We start from the raw sequence: 27,485 nt of genomic DNA on the forward strand, positions 1-27,485 counted from the left end.
CTAAGACATTCAAGTTATTGTTTTTAAACCACTCCAGTGTAGCTTTGGCTGTGTGTTTAGGGTCATTGTCCTGCTGGAAGGTGAACCTCCGCCCCAGTCCCAGGTCTCTTGCAGACTGAAACAGGTTTTCCTCTAGAATTTCCCTGTATTTGGCTCCATCCATCTTGCCCTCAATCCTGACCAGTTTTCCAGTCCCTGCCAATGAAAAGCATCCCCATAACATGATGCTGCCACCACCATGCTTCACCGTGTGGATGGTGTTCTCAGGGTGATGAGCAGTGTTGGCTTTGCACCACACATAGTGTTTTGCGCTAAGGCCAAAAAGTTCAATTTTGGTCTCATCAGACCAGAGAACCTTTTTCCACATGTTTGCTGTGTCTCCCACATGCCTTTTGGCAAAATCCAAACGGGATTTGATATGGGTTTTTTTCAGCAATGGCTTTCTTCTCGCCACTCTTCCATAAAGCCCAGCTTTGTGGAGTGTCCGGGTTATAGTTGTCCCATGGACGGTTTCTCCCATCTCAGCTGTGGGTCTCTCAAGCTCCTTCAGAGTTACCATTGGCCTCTTGTTTGTTTCTCTGACTAATGCCCTCCTTACCTGGTCACTGAGTTTTGCTGGACGGCCTTCTCTAGGCAGAGTCGCAGTTGTGCCATATTCTTTCCATTTTTTAATAATGGATTTAACGGTGCTCTGGGGGATGTTCAAAGTTTGGGATATTTTTTTTATAACCCAACCCTGATTGGTGCTTCTCCAGAACTTTATCTCGGACTTGTTTTGATAGCTCCTTGGTCTTCATGATGCTGTTTGTTTAGATATGCTCTCTAACTAACTCTGGGGCCTTCCAGAAACAGGTGTATTTAATCTGAGATCATTTGACACTTTAATTGCACACAGGTGGACTCCATTCAACTAATTATGTGACTTCTGAAGGCAATTGGTTGCACCAGAGCTTATTTAGGGGTGTCACAGCAAAGGGGGTGAATAGTTATGCAATCAAGACTTTTCAGTTTTTTATTTGTAAATAGTTTTGAAAAATATGTAGATTTTTTCCCCACTTCGACATTATGGACTATTTTGTGTAGATCAGTGACAAAAAATCCTAATTAAATCCATTTTAATTCCAGGTTGTAACACTACAAAATGTGGAAAAGTCCAAGGGGGGGTGAATACTTATGCAAGGCACTGTAAAGGCCAGTCTTGATCAACCCCAAAAAAAGTTGGGACATATTGTATTACTTGAGGTTCTTTTTTTTTTTTTTTTTTTTTTTTTTTGTAAATCTAATTTATAGGAATTGACTGGGAACCGTCCAGTTACTGTTCCAGCATACTTCCACATTTAGCTATTGTAGTCAGTGAAATTGGCACAATTTATGGCTGATTTAATCTGTTTTTAATTAAGTACTGGTTTTTAAGTTATTGTTTTTCTTGCTGAGGAATTAGACAATAACTGGGTGCAATTACTTCCCATAAGGTCTAGACTTGCTGAAGTGCTAGTCGGTAGGTTTAACAGGGGTGACTTTCCATTCCCATACTGCTCAGCGGAAATTAAAATGCTTAATCTGTCTGCGAGATTTTAGGGGGAAGGTGTAGTCTTTCATATAATAAACACTTATCACTTTACTTATAGAATTGTCTCTTACTGTAGTCTTCTCCTCCTAAACAACTGCTTTGCACAGAAGTACAGTTGCTTTATGCAGGTCCCAGTTGGGAGTTAGAGTGTAGATTTCCTAATTGTTTTAAGGCTATAAAGCTTAAAAGAAAGTTTTTGAATATTATGTAAAAACGATGAAGTGCAGGGGAGATTTTCTGCTTAGCCATGTGCAATATAAAAAACGAAAAAGTTTTGAGGACTTATTTTAACTAGTGAAAATAAAAATGTGTACAGTGACTGAAAAAAATATATATATAATGAGATGTCTTTTGCATTTACACATAGTGCCGGTAATAAGTCTTGTGGAGCATTATAAGGGTCAGAATTAAATTGTTAATTTGTTAATTAGTCAATTCATAAGTTAATTAATTAGTCAATCCATGAGTTAATGCTTAAATGAATCGGTCAATTCATAGGTTAATTCAAAAATTAATTATTATATTTATAAATGCATTTTTAAATTTAGAAATTCTTAAATTCATAAATTTAATTTGTAAGTTAATTGGTCAATTCTTACATTAAATTGTAAACGAGGGGGAGAGACACAGAGGAGGGAGGAGGAGAGAGACAGAGAGAGGAAGGGAAAATGGTAACTGGACTTTCAATTTCATTTGGCATTTAATTTTTTTAATTTACATTTGCTTGTGTTTACACATAGCTTAATTGGCCTATAATGAATCAGTTTTTGTTACATAGATGTGCACTTTTATAATGTGCAGTGGGATCAATGTGTAATTGACATTACTGTGTAAATATTTAAGCGATGTTGTCATCTGTTTAAAATACGTTTGTACTCACTATGCCAGTCTGTTACTGCCTGGGGGTAAATATGTGCATGTGGTCAGTTTACAAATTAAAATACTACTGACCTTATTTTAATCCAGTTGACGCCACACATGCTAACGATCTTAAGCTGTACGGCTCGTGAGCCTTCGGTCTACAGACATACACTATTGGAACACAATGACATCACGAAGGCATAAGCAACCTTTGGCAGCACTATCGATTGTAGACGCCCCCTCATGTGATTGACAATGTTCAAACATAGGCTTTAAAAAGCTAAATTGCCAAATGAAATTGAAAGTTCAATTGGCAAACACCTGATTTACAATTTAATATAAGAACTGACAAATTAACTTACAAATGGATTGATAAATTTATGACTTAACCTACAAATTGACAAATTAACTTATGAATTGAACTAATAAATTAACAAATTAACTATTTAATTTTCACTCTTTATAATGCTGCATAAAGTCTGAGCCCACCACCAACTTGAACTGCCTATATTGTGTTGAAATCCCAAGCTTCAGATTGTAAAACACTACGAACATTCCAAATGCATGTAGTATTCTTGATTTTTGTATTTTTATCATTCAGAACTAAGGTATGCCAAGGAATGCAATTTAGGCCTGAAATGGCAAAATCAAATAGTGTACTTCAGTGATTTATGAATGAGGAATTTATTGGCAGACACTGCAATATTGCTGGAACATAGAAGTTTAACCCATCCTGCAAATGCAGAGCACCCATGGAAAACTTCTGGATAGCAGGATTGTGTTATTTGGGGAATTATAGATTTCCTTCAAAATTAGTTCTTTTGAAATAATTGCACTTATACCTTCATTTTGAAAGATTAAAAACACAGAAATCAAGATTACTACATATTTTGAATGTTTGTAGTGTTTTACCATCACATTTTAATTTATATCCAAGTCATTAAAAACATTGATGTTTTGGTCTATAGAGTGCAAGGTCCATTTGTAAATGTAATTTTACAAACGACAGGATCGGTGGAGTGTTTTAGAAAACAAAATATCACTGTGCACTGATTTTCTTTGCATCAGGCATAATTTACTTCATTATTTTGAAGTGGCACTACTGTACTTGATTTGCACTTCACATCATTTCAATTTGTTAAACACAATACTGTAAGTACAGTATTCACCATGTTTAGTCCTTTTTTTGGCAGCGTTTTTCTGCTGACATCCCTCATACTGCAGCTTGGAGCGAGATTTACTTTTTTTTATCCTGGAGTCATTCATCTGCTGTGCTGCCAGCGTGTTCACAGGGCTCCTGTACTTCATCACAGTGTTGCAGCGTTTACACTGCCTAAACATTTTAATGAACTCTCCTGAGCCTTAAATAATACACAGCAATGACTCATTTCCAAACCAACTGTATGCTGTCAGAAGTCAGGAAACCCTTTCTGATATAATCATAATTTTAAAAATAGAAAGATAGTTCAAACATTAATAACAATTACATTCAATGAATAAATAAGTAAATGGTGGCTGAGTGGAGACTAAAATGCATACATTTAAAAAATAAAAAGAAGCAAACATGGAATGCTTTCCTGTTTTTTATTTATTTATTTATTTATTAGTAGTTTATTTGGCAGACGCCTTTATCCTTTCTATTTTATTTTTTGCATTTCTTGTGACTGTCAGGTTCTTATCGGCCATTGACTTGTCGTGTAAAATGAATTCTCACTAGTGTTTGTGTGTATCATGCATTCAGTGAGCGGTAAACTGTTCGTCAGCACATTTGAAGCATGCATACAGTATGTCACCCTTTAGAGTTTTGCATATAAAGAACTGCTTGTGTTATTATGATGAATCCTACAGAGTACATTTGTTAGCACAGATTATTGCTAGTATCAGAATACGAGGGTAAATATGCCTGACACTTTTACATATCTCTAAAGAGCTAAATGTCCTTTTGTAATAAAACTTACTAAGGACATTCTTATGCACAAGTTATTACGTTTATTGTAAACTGGGGGAGTATGGAGTCTGTCTGACTACCTTTGCGACTTGCCTTCCTCTACAGTACGACAAACTTACATTGTTCCATATTCAGTAGTATCTAGATACTCTATAATGAAACTTAAAGGGTATTTTTTAGCACATCAGTATCTGCGTTTTTATATGCACCATGTCCGTCAGTACATAACGATTATGTTTTACATGTATCTAGAGGTTTGTTTGGTTGTGATGAAACTTGGTTTGTATATTCTTTAGCATTAGAATCTGAGAATGCAAGGAGGCATACTGTATGTGTGTGTCACAGGTGTGTACAGTTGATGTTGGTCATGGTGGGTTATTTTTTAGTTCTAATGTTGTATTTACAGCTCTGATGGAGGATCATGGCACCTGTCATGTTTTCTTTAATAAATATACAGTATATTGGTCTAGTTTAATATACAGTGCCGTGAAAAAGTATTTGCCCCCTGTCTGATTTTCTGCATTTTTGCATATTTTTGACACCTGAATGTTATCAGATCTTCAACCAAAACCTAATATTAGATAAAAGGGACCCTGAGTGAACAAATAACACAAAAATGCATACATATTTCATTTATTTATTAAAGAAAGTTATGCAACACCCAATGCCCCCGTGTGAAAAAGTAATTGCCCCCTTAGACTCAATAACTGGTTACGCCACCTTTAGCAGCAATAACTGCAACCAAACGCTTCCTGTAGTTATTGATTAGTCTCTCACAGCGACGTGGGGGAATTTTGGCCCACTCCTCCATGCAGAACTGCTTCAACTCAGTGACATTTATGGGTTTTCAAACATGAACTGCTTGTTTCAGGTCCTGCCACAACATCTCAATGGGGTTTAGGTCTGGACTTTGACTAGGCCATTCCAAAACTTAACATTTCTTGTTCTTCAACCATTCTGATGTAGACTTGCTTGTGTGTTTCGGATCATTGTCTTGCTGCATGACCCAGCTGCGCTTCAGCTTCAGCTCACGGACGGATGGCCTGACATTCTCCTGTAGAATTCTCTGATACAGAGCAGAATTCATGGTTCCTTCAATGATGGCAAGGTGTCCAGGTCCTGGTGCAGCAAAGCATCCCCAAACCATGACACTACCACCACCATGCTTGACCGTTGGTATGAGGTTCTTACTGTGGAATGCAGTGTTTGGTTTTCGCCAGACGTAACGGGGCCCATGTCAGCCAAAAAGTTCCACTTTTGACTCCATCTGTCCATAGAACACTGTTCCAGAACTCTTGAGGATCATTCAGGTGCTTTTTTGCAAACTTGAGACGAGCATTCTACTTAGTGAGCAATGGTTTCCGCCTTGCTACTCTGCCATGAATCCCATTTTTGCCCAGTTTCTTTCTGATGGTGGAGTCATGAACACTGACCTTAGCCGAGGCGAGAGAGGCCTGCAGATCCCTGGATGTTGTTCTAGGGTTCTTTGTGACTTCCTGGACGATTTTACGCCTTGCTCTTGGAGAGATTTTGGCAGGACGGCCACTCCTGGGAAGATTTAATACTATCCCAAACTTTCTCCATTTGGACAATATGGCTCTGACTGTGGTTCGGTGGAGCCCCAGAGCCTTAGAAATGGCTTTGTAACCCTTTCCAGACTGATAGGCATCAACAACTTTTTTCCAGAGGTCTTCAGGAATTTCCTTTGTTCGTGGCATGATGTGCCTCTAGAACCTGTGTGCTGACAACTTCACTCTGACAGTAAGGGCCAAAGTTAGTCAGATTTATATTGGGCAGGGCTGGCCCAAATCAAGCCTGGTTGTTAACCAAAGTACTCAAACAGCTGACCCTAATTATCCCTTTAATTGGATTGAGTTAACTGGGGGGGGCAATAACTTTTTCACACCTGAAGATTGCATGTTTGATTGCCTTGCACACCAAACAAATGAAAGAAGCACCAAACTTTGGTGTCATTTTTTCCTCAGACGCCCTCTATATACTACTACAACCCACAAAATACTCTGACCAAATACAATGTGAAAAATGTGCAAAAATGCAGAAAATCAGACAGGGGGCAAATACTTTTTCACGGCACTGTATAGTTGACAAAATAATAATGCACTTTACCAGTAACCAAATACAGTTTAAATGAAAAATTACATTGAAATAGTGTGTTAGAATCTATGCAAGGGTACTGGAGATGTTGGAAATTAATCTTAGCCTTCTACCTCATCAAGACTCCCTTAGCAACTGTTCCCTTGACAACACAGTTAGAAAAGCAGATGGTGGGTCTAAGATCGGCCTCCAGCATCACTTCCTCAATCCAAAAAGCACATAAGAAAATATCATTATTTCATAAAAGAATACAACATATTAAGAAAATGGGTATGTTAATTCAGAAGCCAGTGCCTTGGGATGGGCATGCATAAGGCACTTCCACAATTCCCCAGTGCCCTCTGGTGCTGGGAATTTCAGATTGAGGCTAGCATTTGTTGCAATGTCCATGTTAAAATGTGGTGGTAAAAGTATCAAACATAATATGTACTATATAACTTGTCAAAGAGGCTATATGTATTTGTATTATTTTTCATTATTAATTGTATTAAGATGTTGCAGATGTTGTATTAAGAGTTTTTAATGTAGAGAATTCAACTTTATTGTAGGGATGTATCTATTGTTTATGTATTAAATAAAATAATTAAAATGTTGTTCACAAAAAAATTACCAAACATTAATAAATACCTTATATTTAAATATTGGTGTGGCGAAGTGGTTAACAGTGTGCAGGTGCAGCAGTGATCAATGAACAGACAACGGTAATCCAGGTGCAATGTTATTTATTTTTATAATCTAAAGGCTGATGACAGAACAGCAGTAAACAATAACAATGAGAAACAGGCAATACAGCGGCGTGTATAGCACTGTTTTAATCCACAGGTTGGTCCCGAAATAATAGTCCCGATCTTAAACACCCACATGTAACACAAAACACAAACATAAGTCCACAGTGAGTGCTAAAGTGCTTGTGGTTCAAGTAGTTATTCGTGAAACAAAGTGCAGTGTAGTCCGTGTTTGTGCTGGCCTCTGGCGACAGCTCCGGATCGTGTTAGCCGCCTAAATAAAAACAAGCAGTATATTTAATAATGACAAAACAAACAAAACACTCATGATAATAACACACGTCTTTCCTTCTGGTTCAGCTTAACCATAACAAGGAACAGATCACTTCGCTACGTCTCCTTTTGTACCATCAATCATGACCCCTTGGTTAACTAGTGCAACCACTCCTCCAATCCGTGGCTGCCATGTCGTTTCCCTTCCAGGTCGATGATTTAGTGTATCGTAGCTCCGCCCCCTTTCTAGATGACCGACTTCCTTCTAGTGGCCACGTGTATAAAAGGAGCCAGAGGCTATATGTAAGCTTGCTACTTTTCGATTAATCGGTAAAAGTCATTAAACATCGAATTCCCGAAATATGAGTTCGACTGAAATAAATTTATACAGGATAAACGTCGGTAAAACCACTCGCTATTTTTTTTCTTACCAAAAATAATAATTTAGAAATCTTCTCTAGCCTGTGTAGTTTTTATACTTGCTGTCTGTCCCGTCTCTGTTCCGCTCTGAATGGCTAGGGGTCACTGTCAGTCAACGTAGTGGTCCCTTAATAGGCTAGTGTAGTTTTTTCACCATCAGTCATTTCATTCTGTTCTGACAGATCTCGTTGGCTGAAGCAGTGCTATTATGCTGTCATTCATTAATAAAAGACTGTGCACTTTAGCCCTTTGCGGTCCTATGTCGGACCTGGTCCGACATTGCAATTTTCCCTTTCCGGTCCAATGTCGGACCCTGTCTGATATCATCAAAAAGACGTAAAAAACAGGTCTCTAGTCATTTTTTCTCTGGAAAAAGCGGAGAAAACCATTCAATGGCCGAGTGAGACCGATAAGAGCCAAGAAAAGCCGAAAAAAAAGGGGCGTATCTCATGAATACAGATACAGCCCCGGCACCACATAGATAATACGGACATAAACAAACAAGATAGCTGCTTATGCATCCAGCGCTCAAAGAATATCACAGACATTTGCAGAGCTTTTTTTAGATGTTATAGTAATACAATAATGACTTGGATCGCATTATTGAGGGGTTTGGTGATAAAACGAGTGATCAGGAGATGATTTATCGGTATGCACTACTATGAAGAGGTATGTGAAAAATACAGCTAACAAGGGGTGGGGCGGGGCTGGGGATGCAGTACTGAGTGTCCTGTTGATGCAGTTTTGATTTGAAAATGGGGTGCAAGAGGAAAACACTTATGAGTATTGTGCCTGTCTGCCTTGCCTCCAGTGACTCTGAGTCCAACTGTGCTGAAGCAGGATAGGGGTGGAGCTCAGAATAATAAGTGCAAGTTAGTTCTGTTCAACTATCTAATGTTTTGTTTTGTACATATTATTTTTTACATGTAAATGTATTCTATAAAAGTATGTGTAATACATTTTATATGCTGTGTTTTCTACGGTTTATTTATTTAATTTGTTTTTTTACAAGCTTTAGATTTACAAGGTATAGCTTTGCTGTGACCAAACATTATTTCAATTAGAATGTTGGTAACCATGGATTTGTTGTATGTTGAATGTGATAAAGGTTTCTCTAAATGAGACGTTTCTCAATGGCATAAAAAGTTTGGTTTATTTTTAAGCATAAAGGTCGATTTCACCCATGCTCTGCTTGAATTGGAAAATAAAGATAACCCCCCCCCCCCCGGTAAATTCTTTAGAAAATACCTCATGGACATGTACCCACGTGGACCTCTCCAGAACTACATTTCCTATCATTGGGAAATGGGAAATGTAGTTCTGAGAGGTTCATGCGGGTACATGTGAAGCCATCTTGAGGCAGGGAATGCAATTTAAAAGTTTAAAAAAGTGGTCAAAATTTAAAAAACTAAATTAAAATTAAAACAATACACACACCTTACGTAAACAGTTGTAGCAACACATGGGAACATGTAACACAATAAAATAAAAAAGGTCCTTATATACCCTTTAATGCCTGGTATACTGTATAACACACATACATTCTTTACAAGATTTTACAAGGAGGCAAAATAGCTTTGGGAAACACTCATTCAACACCCCCCCCCCCCCCAAAAAAAGAAACATTTTAATAAGTGTCTCTTTAGATAAGGCAATGGAGGCATACTACTTGAAAAACCTCAGTTATTTTGCTCCTGATTGGATGAAAACGTTCTTTTAATACCTATACAGAAATGTAATTATTGGAATTATTTTGGCACAGTGACAGGAAAGTTAATAATCATACCATCAGGATTATATACAACCAGCTCAATATATAATAGAAAGAGGTGAACTGCAGTTGCCTTTTACACTTCATTTTTTAATATTATAAAGTGATTTGGAACAAGAGATATCCTTTGGGAACATCAGACAGAGCTGTCTCCAACCCATTCAATAATGAGCAGAGTGCTACTAAAAGACCTGCAGAAGATAATAAATACAGCAAAATAGTAAAAGTTAATCTAAATTTCGATTGATTAATTTAACTTACCCTGCAGCAGGCTTTGCAAAGCGGTGCCTATTTGTGGTAAACAAACCAGAAAACCTGCTTCCTGTGCAACTTCTGTGTTCTGTGTTCTGCACCTTCCTCCTGGCAGCAGCCAAGCATGCAGTAATAACTGGTTCCTAGGGATTAGAACTGTTTCATTTAATTGTGTCCTTCTCATTGACCATAAATTATAGCATGTGAAACACGTTGCATAAACCAGGTCCTGGAAGCAGTGAGACAGGAGCAGTATATCAATTCACCCATCTAAGTCATGTCACAGTAGGAGTCAAGCCCAATGACAGCACATTGTTTTCATTCTAAATGTACAGTACATAGTTAATATTAATTTTAATTGTGAGCAAACTGTTTGTAGCACATTTAACTTAGTGTTTAGAGGTTTTAACTCCCCTCTACTGGTAGTTTTGTATTATGAATGAATGAATAAGTTATACTTTCCTAAAATATGCATTGAGTCTGGTTGTCATATCAGAGTGGTGTCTTTAGATCCATTTAGTTATTCGGGGTGGCACGTTGTACATTTTTGTCTCCATCAGGCTTCTATATGTTTTGGACCAGTGCTACGTATGGCACAATATACAATTATAACTTCAGTGACTGCAAACAGAGGTTAGACACTTAAACATTTACTCTTCTATTCAAATACATGATACACAAGGTTTCTCTCTTAGTCTGCATTAAAAAGACGATATATATATATAATTTATTTTTTTGTTGCTCTTAGGCAGCTGCAGGAGCAGCAGCGACAGAAGGAGCTGGAGCGAGAGAGGCTGGAGAGACTAGAGAGGGAGAGGCTAGAACAGGAGCGGCAGGAGAGAGAGCATCTTCAACGGCTAGAACGTGAAAGACTGGAACAAGAGAGACTAGAGCATGAGAGGCTTGAGACAGAGAGACTGGAGAGAGAGCACCAGGAGCAGCTTGAAAGGGAGCAGATGGATTGGGAGAGGGAACAGAAGATGTCCAACACCGGTAAGTGAGCACTGCATGTCCTATCCTGTACAGTATTTCTTGTATTGTTTTTACTTTTCTCGATCAACTAAGTGATGTTCATATAACAGCTAGGTTAGACCTTGCTGTGGCAAGCTGGATCTTTTGAAGAGTTGGAGATGCACCTACAGTGCCGTGAAAAAGTATTTGCCCCCGGTCTGATTTTCTGCATTTTTGCACATTTTTTACACTGTATTTGGTCAGATTTCTTTGTGGGTTGTAGTAGTATATAGAGGGAGTCTGAGAGAAAAAAATGACACCAAAGTTTGGTGCTTCTTTCATTTGTTTGGTGTGCAAGGTAATCAAACATGCAATCTTCAAGTGAAAAAGTTATTTCCCCCCCCCCCCCCCCCCCCCCAAGTTAACTCAATCCAATTAAAGGGATAATTAGGGTCAGCTGTTTGAGTACTTCAGTTAACAACCAGGCCTGATTTGGGCCAGCCCTGCCCAATATAAATCTGACTAACTTTGGCCCTTACCATCAGAGTGAAGTTGTCAGCACACAGGTTCTAGAGGCACATCATGCCACGAACAAAGGAAATTCCTGAAGACCTCTGGAAAAAAGTTGTTGATGCCTATCAGTCTGGAAAGGGTTACAAAGCCATTTCTAAGGCTCTGGGGCTCCACCGAACCACAGTCAGAGCCATATTGTCCAAATGGAGAAAGTTTGGGATAGTAGTAAATCTTCCCAGGAGTGGCCGTCCTGCCAAAATCTCTCCAAGAGCAAGGCGTAAAATCGTCCAGGAAGTCACAAAGAACCCTAGAACAACATCCAGGGATCTGCAGGCCTCTCTCGCCTCGGCTAAGGTCAGTGTTCAAGACTCCACCATCAGAAAGACACTGGGCAAAAATGGGATTCATGGCAGAGTAGCAAGGCGGAAACCATTGCTCACTAAGAAGAACATGAATGATCCTCAAGAGTTCTGGAACAGTATTCTATGGACAGATGAGTCAAAAGTGGAACTTTTTGGCCGACATGGGCCCCGTTATGTCTGGCAAAAACCAAACACTGCATTCCACAGTAAGAACCTCATACCAACGGTCAAGCATGGTGGTGGTAGTGTCATGGTTTGGGGATGCTTTGCTGCATCAGGACCTGGACGCCTTGCCATCATTGAAGGAACCATGAATTCTGCTCTGTATCAGAGAATTCTGCAGGAGAATGTCAGGCCATCCGTCCGTGAGCTGAAGCTGAAGCGCAGCTGGGTCATGCAGCAAGACAATGATCCGAAACACACAAGCAAGTCTACATCAGAATGGTTGAAGAACAAGAAATGTTAAGTTTTGGAATGGCCTAGTCAAAGTCCAGACCTAAACCCCATTGAGATGTTGTGGCAGGACCTGAAACAAGCAGTTTGTGCTTGAAAACCCACAAATGTCACTGAGTTGAAGCAGTTCTGCATGGAGGAGTGGGCCAAAATTCCCCCACGTCGCTGTGAGAGACTAATCAATAAATACAGGAAGCGTTTGGTTGCAGTTATTGCTGCTAAAGGTGGCGTAACCAGTTATTGAGTCTAAGGGGGCGATTACTTTTTCACACGGGGGCATTGGGTGTTGCATAACTTGCTTTAATAAATAAATGAAATATGTATCAATTTTTGTCTTATTTGTTCACTCAGGGTCCCTTTTATCTAATAATTAGGTTTTGGTTGAAGATCTGATAACATTCAGGTGTCAAAAATATGCAAAAATGCAGAAAATCAGACAGGGGGCAAATACTTTTTCACGGCACTATCTTTCCGCAGTGCAGTTCATCTTCCTATATCTCCGAAAATAAAGTGAAACAAGTAAAGCTGATAACTGTATTTGTCTCTGTAGCTCATTATGTGTTGCTTTAAAAATCCTTTGTGATGATTTTTTTTTTTCAATGAATAGAAAGTGGATAGTCAGTGTTTTTTGAGTTCAACAGACCTTTTTTGCATTCCAGTACTTTGCTTCAGCAGGAGACTAAAAATTGAGATTAGGAGACAGCAAGCTTGCTGATGGTTTTAGGGCAGTCAGTGGTACTTGTCAAGTCAGAGCACAACTAAGAGTAGTGGTGGGAGCTGATTTAGCAAGTGTCTGTCATGCAGCTATTTCTGAGGAGTTCAGAAGAAGAGGGGAATACAAATGGCGAAATGCTGGCTCCAAATTATTAAAGGGTTAAAGATAATAAACTTAATTGTCTTTTGTACAGCAACACCGTAGAAGATCAACTTTATAAAACCCTGATATGAATACGCAGCAGCAGCTGCTCCCACCTTCCCCTTAAATGTAATATTTCTGATGTTGATATTCTCATGCTGTAGTTGCTTAATAATCAAATGCACGACGGCTTCGAACAAGACTTTGAAAACATTAGGTGTAAAGATCAGAAAGATTATATATATTTTTTTCTCTTAAGTCTAACCATGTTTTACTAACCTTAGTTTTTAGATTATAATTTTTTTTAATCTTTCTGGTTTCCTTGCTTCATTTGCTCCCTTTTTTCTTTTCTCTTTTCACTCTCTCCTGTTTCCTCCTGTCTGCACGGCTGTTGCTTCTTCCTCCTCCTCCTGCCCTTTCATCTGGGTCCAGCTCCATCTTTTGACAGCTTGCTCTACAGCACTCCTCCTCCTGTCTACTCCAGTTGCCAGGCTCCTGCCGCACCTCCTCCATCTTACTCCAAAGCCATCTCTACTCCCGTCTCAACATTTGTGACCGAGTCCTCTGTTCCCGACTACACTTCAACATCCACCCCTGCTAGCAATGCCCCACCCACCCCTCCACTGCGGCACTCTGCCTCTCGTTTCGCCACTTCCCTTGGCTCTGCCTTCCATCCTGTGCTGCCTCATTACGCTACTGTCCCCCGACCTATCAATAAAAACCCTGCCCCTCCCTCCCCTGTGATAGCTCCCCCTCCCACTCCCGCGTCATCCAAATCCATAGTCTGGTCTGCCACCAATTTCAGCCCACTCCCACCTTCCCCTCCTGTTATGATCAGTAGCCCCCCGGGAAAAGCCACTGGCTCTCGCCCGGTGCTCCCCATTTCAGTCCCCAGTCCCCTCACCCACAAACCCTCCTCTCCTACAGCAGCTAACAGTCCCCCGGACTCCCCTGCTACGGCCCTGTTCCCGTCCAGCACTGCTCCCCCTGTGCCCCCACCACCTCCCCCGCCCCTGCCTCCACTCTCACTGTCCTCTTCTCAAGCTGCATCTTCTTCTCCAAGCACCCCTGTTGTGTCAACTCCCTCATCCCAGCCTGGTGTTCTCCCCTCTCCCTCCGCAGCTTCTGCTGAACACTTTCTAAACTTTGTGCTGGGTGACTCCTGCTCTGCTCCAGAGCTGCCGCCTGCCTCGCTGGTGGCTTCTCAGCTAGCTGAATCTCAGACCCTGCAGGGTAAGGCTTTTCTCTCATTACTAATGAACTAATCAGGGTGGGGATGCACTTGTTTAATAGAAACTTGATACATTCTAAATCCTGTGTTTGGAAAAATCATTGTCTTGTTTGTACACATCAGATAATATGAATCTTAAACTTAACCCTTAGCGGTCCACGCTGTTTAAAAGTATTTATTTTTACAGAAAAACAGGTTTAAAAGGCACTGCATATCAACAGGACACTCAGTACTGCATCTCCAACCCCGCACCACCCCTTGTTCGCTGTATTTTTCACATACCTCTTCATAGTAATGCATACCGATAAATCATCTCCTGATCACTCGTTTTACCACCAAACTCCTCAATAATGCGATCCAAGTCATTATTTTATTACTATAACATGTAATAAAATCTCTGCAAATGTCTGTGATATTCTTTGAGTGCTGGATGCAGAAGCAGCTATCTTGTTTGTTTATGTCCGTGTTATCTATGTGGTGCCAGGGCAATCTGTATTCATGAGATATGCCCCTATTTATTTTTATTTATTTTTTTATTTTTTTATTTGTATTTATTTTTTTTCGGCTCCTATTGGTCTCACTCGGCCATTGAATGGTTTTCTCGGCTTTTTCCAGAGAAAAAACGACTAGAGACCTGTTTTTTACATCTTTTTGATGATGTCGGACAGGGTCCGACATTGGACCGGAAAGGGTTAAGTCAAGGCCAAAGTATAGGATGTTGTATAATTTTACCTAGGATTCATATATAAAGCTAATTATTGGCCACAGAAAGAAAAACACAATTTAACTATTTATGTATTTAGAAAATGTAGGGTTTTTTGTCAACCAGCAACCTAGACAGGGTTCCAGACTAACATTTTGGGCCAAAAAAATTGGTCGCCAAATCCTATTGTTAGGTGCCACATTAGGAGCAAGTTGGTTGCTACCAAATTCAACTGCTTAAACTTAACTGACTAATTGGTGGTCTGTCTTATTTTTGTGTTGCTTTTTCTTTCCACTAATAAATAACTATTAATTTCTGCTTGTTGAACCAGAATGGTTTATTACATCTTGTATTTTTTTCTGGGTTTCAGAACTATCTTTGTTTGGTACAGAGTGCAAGAAATGTTCAGATAATCTAGACAAATCTCAAAACCTTTCAATTAATCAGATAATAGTGTTCATTTTATAAAGAAGGCATCATTATTATTTATTTCTTAGCAGACACCCTTATCCAGGGCTACTTACAATTGTTATAAAATATCACACATTACAAGTTACCACATTATAAAATATCAAATTACAGAATATCATAATACAGATAAGAGCAGTTATGAAAGTACAATAAGACTAAAAGCAATTTAAATAATTTGGACAATGTTTTTTAAATATATATACAGTACTGTGCAAAAGTTTTAGGCAGGTGTGAAAAAATGCTGTAAAGTAAGAATGCTTTCAAAAATAGACATGTTAATAGATTATATTTATCAATTAACTAAATGCAAAGTGAGTGAACAGAAGAAAAATCTAAATCAAATCCATATTTGGTGTGACCACCCTTTGCCTTCAAAACAGCATCAATTCTTCTAGGTACACTTGCACAAAGTCAGGGATTTTGTAGGCATATAGTCAGGTGTATGATTAAACAATTATACCAAACAGGTGCTAATGATCATCAATTCAATATGTAGGTTGAAACACAATCATAAACTGAAACAGAAACAGCTGTGTAGGAGGAATAAAACTGGGTGAGGAACAGCCAAACTCAGCTAACAAGGTGAGGTTGCTGAAGACAGTTTACTGTCAAAAGTCATACACCATGGCAAGACTGAGCACAGCAACAAGACACAAGGTAGTTATACTGCATCAGCAAGGTCTCTCCCAGGCAGAAATTTCAAGGCAGACAGGGGTTTCTAGATGTGCTGTCCAAGCTCTTTTGAGGAAGCACAAAGAAACGGGCAACGTTGAGGACCGTAGACGCAGTGGTCGGCCAAGGAAACTTACTGCAGCAGATGAAAGACACATCATGCTTACTTCCCTTCACAATCGGAAGATGTCCAGCAGTGCCATCAGCTCAGAATTGGCAGAAAACAGTGGGACCCTGGTACACCCATCTACTGTCCGGAGAAGTCTGTTCAGAAGTGGCCTTCATGGAAGACTTGCGGCCAAAAAGCCATACCTCCAACGTGGAAACAAGGCCAAGCGACTCAACTATGCACGAAAACACAGGAACTGGGGTGCAGAAAAATGGCAGCAGGTGCTCTGGACTGATGAGTCAAAATTTGAAATATTTGGCTGTAGCAGAAGGCAGTTTGTTCGCCGAAGGGCTGGAGAGCGGTACACGAATGAGTGTCTGCAGGCAACAGTGAAGCATGGTGGAGGTTCCTTGCAAGTTTGGGGCTGCATTTCTGCAAATGGAGTTGGGGATTTGGTCAGAATTAATGGTCTCCTCAATGCTGAGAAGTACAGGCAGATACTTATCCATCATGCAATACCATCATGGAGGCATCTGATTGGCCCCAAATTTATTCTGCAGCATGACAACGACCCCAAACATACAGCGAAAGTCATTAAGAACTATCTTCAGCGTAAAGAAGAACAAGGAGTCCTGGAAGTGATGGTATGGCCCCCACAGAGCCCTGATCTCAACATCATCGAGTCTGTCTGGGATTACATGAAGAGAGAGAAGCAACTGAGGCTGCCTAAATCCACAGAAGAACTGTGGTTAGTTCTCCAAGATGTTTGGGCCAACCTACCTGCCGAGTTCCTTCAAAAACTGTGTGCAAGTGTACCTAGAAGAATTGATGCTGTTTTGAAGGCAAAGGGTGGTCACACCAAATATTGATTTGATGTAGATTTTTCTTCTGTTCACTCACTTTGCATTTTGTTAATTGATAAATATAAACTATTAACATGTCTATTTTTGAAAGCATTCTTACTTTACAGCATTTTTTCACACCTGCCTAAAACTTTTGCACAGTACTGTATATATATATTTTTGGTTTGAATTAAAGGTAAAACTAAGAAGTGTCCATCTCAGGGACACAAACATAACCAATTAAAAAACCTTGCTAAATGTTTAATGTTTAAGTTCATTCCTTTTTGACACTTCACACACAGATGCTATCCAAGGATCACCAGCTCCCCCTCCTCCACCACCACTTCCTCCCGGAACCCTCATGGCCCCAGCGGCAGGACCCCCACCTCCCCCTTGTCCACCACCTCCCCCTCCCCCTCCCCTTCCACCCACCTCAGGACACCCTCCACCTCCAGGGCCGCCACCGCCACCCGCCACCTCCTCCTTGCCTGACCCCTCCACTGGCCCCACCTCCACCCCCAGCCCCTCCTCTCCCCATTGCTTCTGCTGCTGGATTCTCAGTGGCCTCTGAGGAGAATCACCCGCTCTCTGGATTAGCAGCTGCATTAGCTGGAGCCAAACTACGGAAAGTACCAAGGGTAAGTCAAAAGTTTAGATTTTCGTGTGTTATAACTAGGCTTGCTACTATTTTGATTTTTATTTTTTTGCAAAATCGACAATTAATGTCGACCGTTTTATTTTAGAAATAATTTACAGGGTTTTTTTTTTTTTTTTTTATCTTTTCAGTTCAAGCAGCGAATGGATGAAATTGACCTTTATATTTAAAAAAAAAAACCAAAAAAAAAAAACCTTATGCCATTGAGAAACATCTCATTTGGTAGAAACCCCTTTATCATATTCAAAATGCAACAAAATCGTGATTACCAGCATTCTAATTGGAATAATGTTTGGTCATAACAGAGCTATACCTAAAGATAAAAATCCTACACAAATTAAAAAATTGTCTCAAATAAACCGTAGAAACTGCAGCATTTAAAAGTGTATTACACAGACTTTTATAGCATAAATGTACGAGTAATAATAATATGCATAGAACAAAACATTAGATAGTTGAGCAGAACTAACTTTCCCTTATTATTCAGACTGAGCTCCGCCCCTCTCCTGCTTCAGCACAGCTGGACTCAGAGTCACTGGAAGGCAAGGCAGACGGGCCCGCTTCGTCCTGCCGCAGAGACTTCTGTCAACAAAAGAATGAAGTTGATTGGTCACATGATTTGGCACCCATATTGGATTTTCCAAGCCAAATATTTGTATGTCCGTAAAATCAACACAGTTGCACGAAAACTCACGAGGCAAGTTGTGTCAGAGCGAAAATGAAGATCATAGGGTCACATGGTGTGGTGGCCATATTGGATTTTTTGACAATTTTGGACAATTTTAAAAAATCTTCTTCTCCGAAACCGCTTACCGCAGAGATGTGAAACTTGGGGCACATACTAACCTTATGGCCTACATTTAGATTTGTTCAACACAAGTCGATTTGGTCACATGGTTTGGCAGCCATATTGGATTTGTCAAAAATATTCAAACGTCGTCTTCTCTGAAACCGTTATGCCGATTGAAGCCAAATTTTGCATACATAGCCTTGGCAAGCAACTCATGACATAAAAAAAACATGGCAGGCGTGAGCCAATCAAATTTCAGCTATGGTGAAATTGCACATATTTGCACAAATTACCTTGCTAAAGCTCAAATGCAAAACTTGTTTAGAACTCCTTTGAGAGTTTAGACAGTGTCATAGTTACTATAGAATACACAAATGAACCCACATGTGCTCTATTCAAAAATTAACTTGACCGTGACCTTTGACCCGTCCTTAAGGTCAAATGCAAAACTAGCTTGTAACTCCTTAGAAAGTACAGATAGGGTCATGGTTATTATGGAACACAAGAACCCATACATGCTTCATCAAAAAACGTCTTTGACTATGACCTTTGACCTCTCCTTAAGGTGAAATGCAAAAGTGGCTTATAACTGCTTAGAGAGTGCAGATAGGGTCATGGTTACTATGGAACACAGATAGGAACAAGAATGCCTTGGAAGCCGTCAAGTTGCTTGCAACTTCAAGTTATTATTAGGCTTCCAGGCCAGAATGGCCGGGAAGTCTATTGTTGTTGTAAGGATTATTATTATTATTATTGTTGTTTATTTATTCATTTATTTTTTCCTTCCACCTAAATTAATAATGCCTTTAACGTTTAACCAAAACGCATAAAATTTGGCATGGATGTAGAGGACTATGGGATGTTGTGGATCTTGGGTTTAATGAAAATTTTGGACAATTTTCAAAAGTCTTCTTCTCATGAACGGTAACTAGTGCAGCTGTGAAATTTTTTTTACATAGTGTGCTCCTGTCCACGATTGATTCTACTTAAGGAAAAATGGATCGGTCACATGGTGTGGCAGCTATGTTGGATTTTGCTTAAAACACTTAAATGACAACTCCTCATGAACCCTTTGTCCGACTGGTGTGAATCTTGGGTATACATTATCTTTGTATTGTCCTCTAAAAACGTTATTCAGGAAATGTTCCTACATGAACAAACATAACCACCACGAGTTAATCAATATGGGTGACAAGCCAGTTTTGCCCATTTTTCACCCTGACATGACACATTCCCACCACTGGGGACAGCTGTTATCATGGAAAAGTGAGCAAAGTCTAGGAATAAATATTTCTTGAAGCAGCCATTTTTTGCCGGTGTTTAGCAAGAACAGTTTCACTAACTCATGTAACTTAAAAGACAGTAATTACAGTGGAAAGGCTGATATTATTTTACACATACACACAGTACAGTATGCAAAGACAAATACTGTAAACTAAGATATATCGTTTTTTTTGCCAAACGCTGTTGCAGCTGTACAGCATCCACTTGAAAAAAAAACTTTACCAGGCTTTTTAACCCTTTGCAGTCCATTTATTAAGTGCATGTCAGGCGCGTCAGGTCCAATTTATTTTCACACGTGCAGTTGTTTAAAAGTATTTTTTTCCACAGTCAAACAGGTTTAAAAGGCCCTGCATATCAACAAAGCACTCACTTGGCATCTCCAGCCCTGCCCCACCCTTTGGTTCGCTATAGCTTTCACATATGCTAAGAAATAAATAATAATAATAATAATAATAGTCGTACATACCGATCAATCATCTCCTGATCACTCGTTTTATCACCAAACGCCTCAATAATGCGATCCAAGTCATTATTTTATTACTATAACATCTGAAAAAAGCTCTGCAAATGTCCGTGATATTCTCTGAGCACTGATGCACTAGCAGCCAGCTTGTTTCCTTATGGCTGCCGTTATCTGATGCCAGGGGCAAGTATGACTATTCATGAGATACGCCCTTTTTTTTTTTGGCTTGTCTTGGCTCCTGTCGCTCCCACTCGGCCATTGAATCGTTTTCTCGTCTTTTTCCGGAGAAAAAACGACTAGAAACCTGTTTTTTGCGTCTTTTTGATGATGTCGGACCAGGTCCGACATAGGACCGCAAAGGGTTAAACCAGAAGACAATTGAACATTTCGGACATTTTAGTAAAATAGGAGCTGACCAGCTTTTCTGCCGTAATGCTGTTTGTTTACTTAAAATAACCTCTTGGACATGCAAGTGTAGCCAGGCAACCAGAGGGAAACATGTGTGTTGTAGTTCTGTCGAGCTAGTAAATAAAAAAATAAATAAAAGAAAACTACAACCGGCAGAACTTCAAAAGCGCATCACGTTCTGGCTGTCCCTTTAGAACTGCAGTGCTCTCTGACACTCGTGTCAGACAGCGTAACGACATGAAGCTGACAGCACTGATGTACTAAGCCTGCCGTGTACTTGTGTATTTATGTTTTTGTGCCTCACATTCCCTCATTAATTCCTCCCTAAGGTATTCTCCGTTATGTTTTGTCTTTAATTTAGTTAAATTCATATTTTTTAAATTATATGTATAGTTAAGGGACAAGTAATGTTGTTGAAGCTGACACCCAGATATGGACATTTTGCTGTTTCAAGAATGACAGCCAAAAACTGGACAGCTCCTACTCCTACAGTTTTCAACCGATCAACTCGACCATTTCGCTCAGCTCTTCCAATATGTTTGAATTTAGTTGGTATTAATTTTTAAAGTGATTGGATTTGAAATGTGGGCACAGTGCCCACAAAAATGCCACATACCAACTTTCTCTGTCTGCACGTATCTCCTCCTAGAGCTTTGAACTGATCAACTCAAAAATTTGCACAAGTACTGCACTCTATCTCATTTGAGAAGCTATTACTTTTGGTGGCGATCAGACTGGTGGATTTGGGGGTAACAGGTCATGAACCCTCCCAAAATAAACAGCTTATAACTCCTTATAGGGGCAAGATAGGGTCATAGTTACTACTGAACATAAGAACATAAGAACATAAAGTTTACAAACGAGAGGAGGCCATTCAGCCCATCTTGCTCGTTTGGTTGTTAGTAGCTTATTGATCCCAGAATCTCATCAAGCAGCTTCTTGAAGGATCCCAGGGTGTCAGCTTCAACAACATTACTGGGGAGTTGGTTCCAGACCCTCACAATTCTCTGTGTAAAAAAGTGCCTCCTATTTTCTGTTCTGAATGCACCTTTATCTAATCTCCATTTGTGACCCCTGGTCCTTGTTTCTTTTTTCAAGTCAAAGAAGTCCCCCGGGTTGACATTGTCTGTCTATATCTTTTAGGATTTTGAATGTTTGAATCAGATCGCCGCGTAGTCTTCTTTGTTCAATACTGAATAGATTCAATTCTTTTAGCCTGTCTGCATACGACATGCCTTTTAAACCCGGGATAATTCTGGTCGCTCTTCTTTGCACTCTTTCTAGAGCAGCAATATCCTTTTTGTAACGAGGTGACCAGAACTGAACACAATATTCTAGGTGAGGTCTTACTAATGCATTGTAGAGTTTTAACATTACTTCCCTTGATTTAAATTCAACACTTCTCACAATATATCCAAGCATCTTGTTAGCCTTTTTTATAGCTTCCCCACATTGTCTAGATGAAGACATTTCTGAGTCAACATAAACTCCTAGGTCTTTTTCATAGTTCCCTTCTTCAATTTCACTATCTCCCATATGATATTTATAATGCACATTTTTATTGCCCGCATGCAATACTTTACACTTTTCTCTATTAAATTTCATTTGCCATGTGTCTGCCCAATTTTGAATGCTGTCTAGATCATTTTGAATGACCTTTGCTGCTTCAACAGTGTCTGCCACTCCTCCTATTTTTGTGTCGTCTGCAAATTTAACGAGTTTGCTTACTATATCAGAGTCTAAATCATTAATGTAGATTAGGAATAGCAGAGGACCTAATACTGATCCCTGTGGTACACCACTGGTTACCTCACTCCATTTCGAGGTTTCTCCTCTAATCAGTACTTTCTGTTTTCTACCTGTTAACCACTCCCTAATCCATGTGCATGCATTTCCTTGAATCCCTACTGCGTTCAGTTTGAGAATTAATCTTTTATGCGGGACTTTGTCAAAAACTTTCTGGAAATCTAAATAAACCATGTCGTATGCTTTGCAGTTATCCATTTTCAATGTTGCATCCTCAAAAAAGTCAAGTAGGTTAGTTAGACATGATCTCCCTTTCCTAAAACCATGCTGACTGGCTCCCAGGATATTGTTACCATATAGGTAATTTTCCATTTTGGATCTTATTATAGTTCCCATAAGTTTACATATAATAGAAGTCAGGCTTATTGGTCTGTAGTTACCTGGTTCGGTTTTGTCTCCCTTTTTGTGGATCGGTATTACGTTTGCTATTTTCCAGTCTGTCGGTTCAACCCCAGTGTCAAGAGACTGTTGCATGATCTTGGTTAGCGGTTTGTAAATAACTTCTTTCATTTCTTTGAGTGCTATTGGGAGGATCTCATCTGGCCCAGGGGATTTGTTTATTTTAAGAGCTCCTAGTCCCTAGACACTTCTGCCTCTGTTATGCTAAAGTTATTTAAAATTGGATAGGAACAGGTCGACATGTGGGGCATGTTGTCCGTGTCCTCCTTTGTAAAAACCTGTGAAAAGTAATCATTTAATATATTTGCTATTTTTTTTTTTCATCTATTATTTTGCCATTTGTGTCTCTTAGACATTTAACCTCCTCTTTGAATGTTCTCTTGCTGTTATAATATTGGAAAAACATTTTAGAATTGGTTTTAGCCCCCTTAGCAATATTGATTTCTATCTCTCTCTTGGCCTTTCTAACTTCCTTTTTGACTTGTGTTTGCAGTTCCAAGTACTCTTTCTGTGTGCTTTGTTTTTGGTCCCTTTTAAACATGTATAGGAAACCATTGGTTTCCTAAAAGTCAGCGCGGGTTCCGTTGACCTATGACCTTCCCAGACCCAGATATGGCCATTTTGCTGTTTCAGGAATGACAGCTAAAGACTGGACAGCTCCTACTCCTACAGTTTTCAACCGATCAACTCTATGTTTTCGCTCAGCTCTTCCAATATGTTTGAATTTAGTTGGTATTAATTTTTGTAGTGATCCGATTTGAAATGTGGGCGCAGTGCCCAGAAAAATGCCACATTCCAACTTACTCTGTCTGCCCTCTGGTGGCCAAATCTTGTAACTGCAGATTTGACAGTATAGTTCTCCTTAAGCACTGCAGATAGTCATGTTTACTATAGAACCTGTATAGAAAACCAAGTATGCCATATCCAAAAACGACCGTGACCTGTCGTGTTTTACAACGCAGACGAAGTTTCTCCAGAAACTTCCATTCTAGTTGTCTGCGTTGTAAAACGCATACCTTGTTTTCTCTCGGTTTCTTTATTGTCTGCGTTGTAAAACTATATATTGGACAGCATCTCCTCCTACAGTTTTCAACCGATCAACTTGATTTTTCCGCTCAGCTCTTCCAATATGTTTGAATTTATTTGCTTTTAATTTTTGTAGTGATCGGATTTGAAATGTGGGCGCAGTGCCCAGAAAAATGCCACATTCCAACTTTCTCTGTCTGCCCTCTGGTGGACAAATCTTGTAACTGCAGATATGACAGTATATTGCTCCTTAAATACTGCAGACAAGCTCATATGTACTATTGGACACTTATAGGAAACCAACTAAGAGCTATCTAAAAATGTGTTGGACTTTGACCTTTGACCTCTCGCTCATGGTCAAACTGGACAATAGACTGCATTTACAGCTTCTATCTCCCTAAATACTGCAAATAGGCTCATATGTACTATTGGACACTTACAGGAAACCACCTAAGAGCTTTCTAAACATGTCTTGGATTTTGACCTTTGACCTCTCTCGTTCATGGTCAAACTGGACTATAGACTTTTTTAACAGATTACATTTCCTTAAATACTGCACATATGCTCATAAGCACAATTGGATATGTATAAGACACCATTAAGACCTTTCTCAAAATGTCTTGGACTTTGAGCTTAAAGTCAACTGCTAATAACAGGATATGAATGCTTATGAAACAAATTTGTCTATTGAAACCACTTCTACCGCACTATTAAAATTACACGTTATCCAAAACAACTTACAACGCAGACGAAGTTTCTCCAGAAACTTCCATTCTAGTTATTATTTATTTTACATTCTCTGACACTCGTGTCAGACAGCGTAACGGCATGAAGCTGACAGCACTGATGTACTAAGCCTTCCATGTACTTGTGTATTTCTGTTTTTGTCTTTTAAATATAACAGGTGGAACTAAATAAAGTAGAGCTGGTTTATTGTACCCGAACAACCTGGTCTGGGTTTATTAATTGAAACAAACAAACAAAAAAGAAACACACAGCGCAAACTGCACAATGTAAATAACAATTATTATCACCCCACTACCTGATTTTAATTCGAGCTACAGTAATTACTTCACCGGAGCACTACAGTTGTGTCAATAGAGAGGGCACAGCGAGTCCGCCCATTTATAAAACTGGGTTTATTATCTATTTTATTTTTTACTACAGCCCCAAGAAACGTTAGGCGTTCAGGCTATCCTGGAGGATCATTGGTTTTAGATGGCCTTCAGCGCGTGAGTTTACCGTTACCTAGATTCTAAAGCAGAGAAGGGGGGTTACACAGGCATATACAGAACTGTAAACATACCGACACACACACTGCAAGTAGGGTTGCCACCTTTTCCACAGACCAAACCCAGACATGCTTCGTAAACAAATTCTGGAAGTGATCACGCAATACCTACAGAGTTTAGTAAGACTGGCTCTCAAATCTTGCATTTCTCTCTCCCTCCTCTTTGTTTTATATGTATGGTGATTTCCATTACACGAGAGTAGATGTTAAAACTTCATGCTGATTTGAACTCGGCTCTCACCAAGATAAGCACCAACTAAGACGTAGCTTTACAGTAAACTAATGTGATCCATATGTGTCTCCATCCATTTACGTTTCCTTCCATATGATGATGTAGATGACCTTCTGTCTGGTGTTAATGGCTGAAGTGTAATGCTGGCTCCAGGGATCAGCTTATTTTGCCTCCCTGGCGCATCAGCACACACAACGGCTGCGATGCTGGCTCCGGGGATCAACCACAGTGCGGCCTCCCCAGCGCATCAGCATGACAACCGTCTGGATTGAGCTAAGTAGGGTACATCTCTGGGGTCTTCAAGTGGGCACCTTCCATCCTCAGTGTTTCGTCGACTAGCCCACGACACCTCAAGAGGGCTCGACGGTGATTCTGGCGTCCCAGCATCACCCCCCTCCGTCCCCCACTCAACTCAGCCCAGCTTACTCACCTGTACATCAGCGTTTCTTTCTTTCTATTGTGCTTGAGATCCCCAGCCAGAATCTTTCCGTCTCAACCACAGCCAGTTGCTGCTCCTCTCTGCTGCTTCAGATAAGTTCTTCACTGTGCGACGCAACTCTTGGCCACTGAATCCGACGTCTCTGAGAAACCGGGTTGTAGAGTGTGCCACAAATCCTCGACAACCCACTTCCACTGGGTAAACCCGAACTCTCCATCCTCGCTGTTCCGCTTCAGTGGCTAGTTGAGCATACCGCAGTTTCTTCCTCTCATACGCCTCATCTACAGCATCCTCCCATGGCACTGTTAACTCTACCAGGTGAACAATTTGTGAATATTTTTTAGCTAATGCATTTAATTGTAGTCATTTCTTAAAACCCACAACTAATTTGGTATTATATACTGCCCCTGCTAAATGTTACATAAAAGCAGTTTAGTAATATTACTTTTATATTGGAATATTAACTTCAGCTCTTTCTTAAACCTGCTTTAACCCTGTATTAAATACTGTCCCTGGTAAACTTTAGCTCAGTGTGTTGCTCATGTATGATTAGTATTATTATTTTTCTTCCGAGACCTCATCGCAGGCTTATGAAATCGGGTTTGTAGGTAGGTGGCTATGTGCAGATAATCAAATGGTGTCCAAATTTGCGCAAGTCACATGGTTCGGCAGCCATATTGGATTTTGCGGAATTTGTTAAAATGCCTATGTATCGGAAACCGCTTACTGCAGAGTTCTGGCTATATAACTGACTATAAAACTGCCTATAACTTCTTATCGGCTGCACCAAAACGCACAAAATTTGACACGGATGTTGAGGACCATGTGATGTTGTGTCGTGGTCAATATGGCAGCCTTTGGTCACATGGCGTGGCAGCCATCTTGGAATTAATGAAAAGTTTGGACAATATTCAAAAGTCTTCTTCTCATGAACGGTAAATAGTACAGCTGTGAAAAATTTTGTACATAGTGCGCTCATGTCTACGATTGATTCTACTTAAGGAAAAATGGATCGGTCACATGGTGTGGCAGCTATGTTGGATTTTGCATGAAATGCTTAAACAACAACTCCTCATGAGCCCTTTGGCCGATTGATGTGAATCTTGGTTATACGTTATCTTTGTACTGTCCTCTAAAAAATTATTCAGGTAATGTTCCTACATCAATGTGATGGTTCACGTCCCATCCCTTATAAAAATAAAACTTTTAACAAGTGAATGTGTTTTTAAAGGAATTGTGGAGTAAAGCGGGACTGTTTCTTAAGAACGCAACGAAAATAATAATACTGTATATTGTGTTTTATTTAAATGCATATGAATTGTTTTACATTTGCAATTGCATACAGTATATATATATATATATGTTGTAGGTGGCCGCGGGTGGATTCCAGGATAGAAAAAAAAAGAAAGACAAACAGAAAGTTAGGTTAAAGCGGTGCTGAATGCTCAGGTAGAATTGATATTAAACCTAGTGATTTTTATATAACTTGGTGATATAGTTATATAATAGTAGTTTTAATGATATATAAATGGATTTTAAAGTTAATTAAAGTGACATTTTTGGTTTCTTCTAAGGGGAGGAGTGATTTTAGCCT

General features: G+C 39.6%; 1 protein-coding gene across 1 annotated transcript in view; it reads left to right on the plus strand.

The window, feature by feature from the left end:
* LOC117403252 (protein enabled homolog) overlaps positions 1-27,485 on the plus strand; it is a 300,703-nt gene that overhangs the window by 212,821 nt on the left and 60,397 nt on the right. The window contains 4 exon segments of the mRNA XM_059024330.1: positions 10,684-10,928; positions 13,503-14,303; positions 17,401-17,594; positions 17,596-17,736. Coding sequence (XP_058880313.1) covers positions 10,684-10,928; positions 13,503-14,303; positions 17,401-17,594; positions 17,596-17,736 — 1,381 coding nt within the window.

This window comes from Acipenser ruthenus, chromosome 5, assembly GCF_902713425.1.
Source record: "Acipenser ruthenus chromosome 5, fAciRut3.2 maternal haplotype, whole genome shotgun sequence".
Lineage (NCBI taxonomy): Eukaryota > Metazoa > Chordata > Actinopteri > Acipenseriformes > Acipenseridae > Acipenser > Acipenser ruthenus.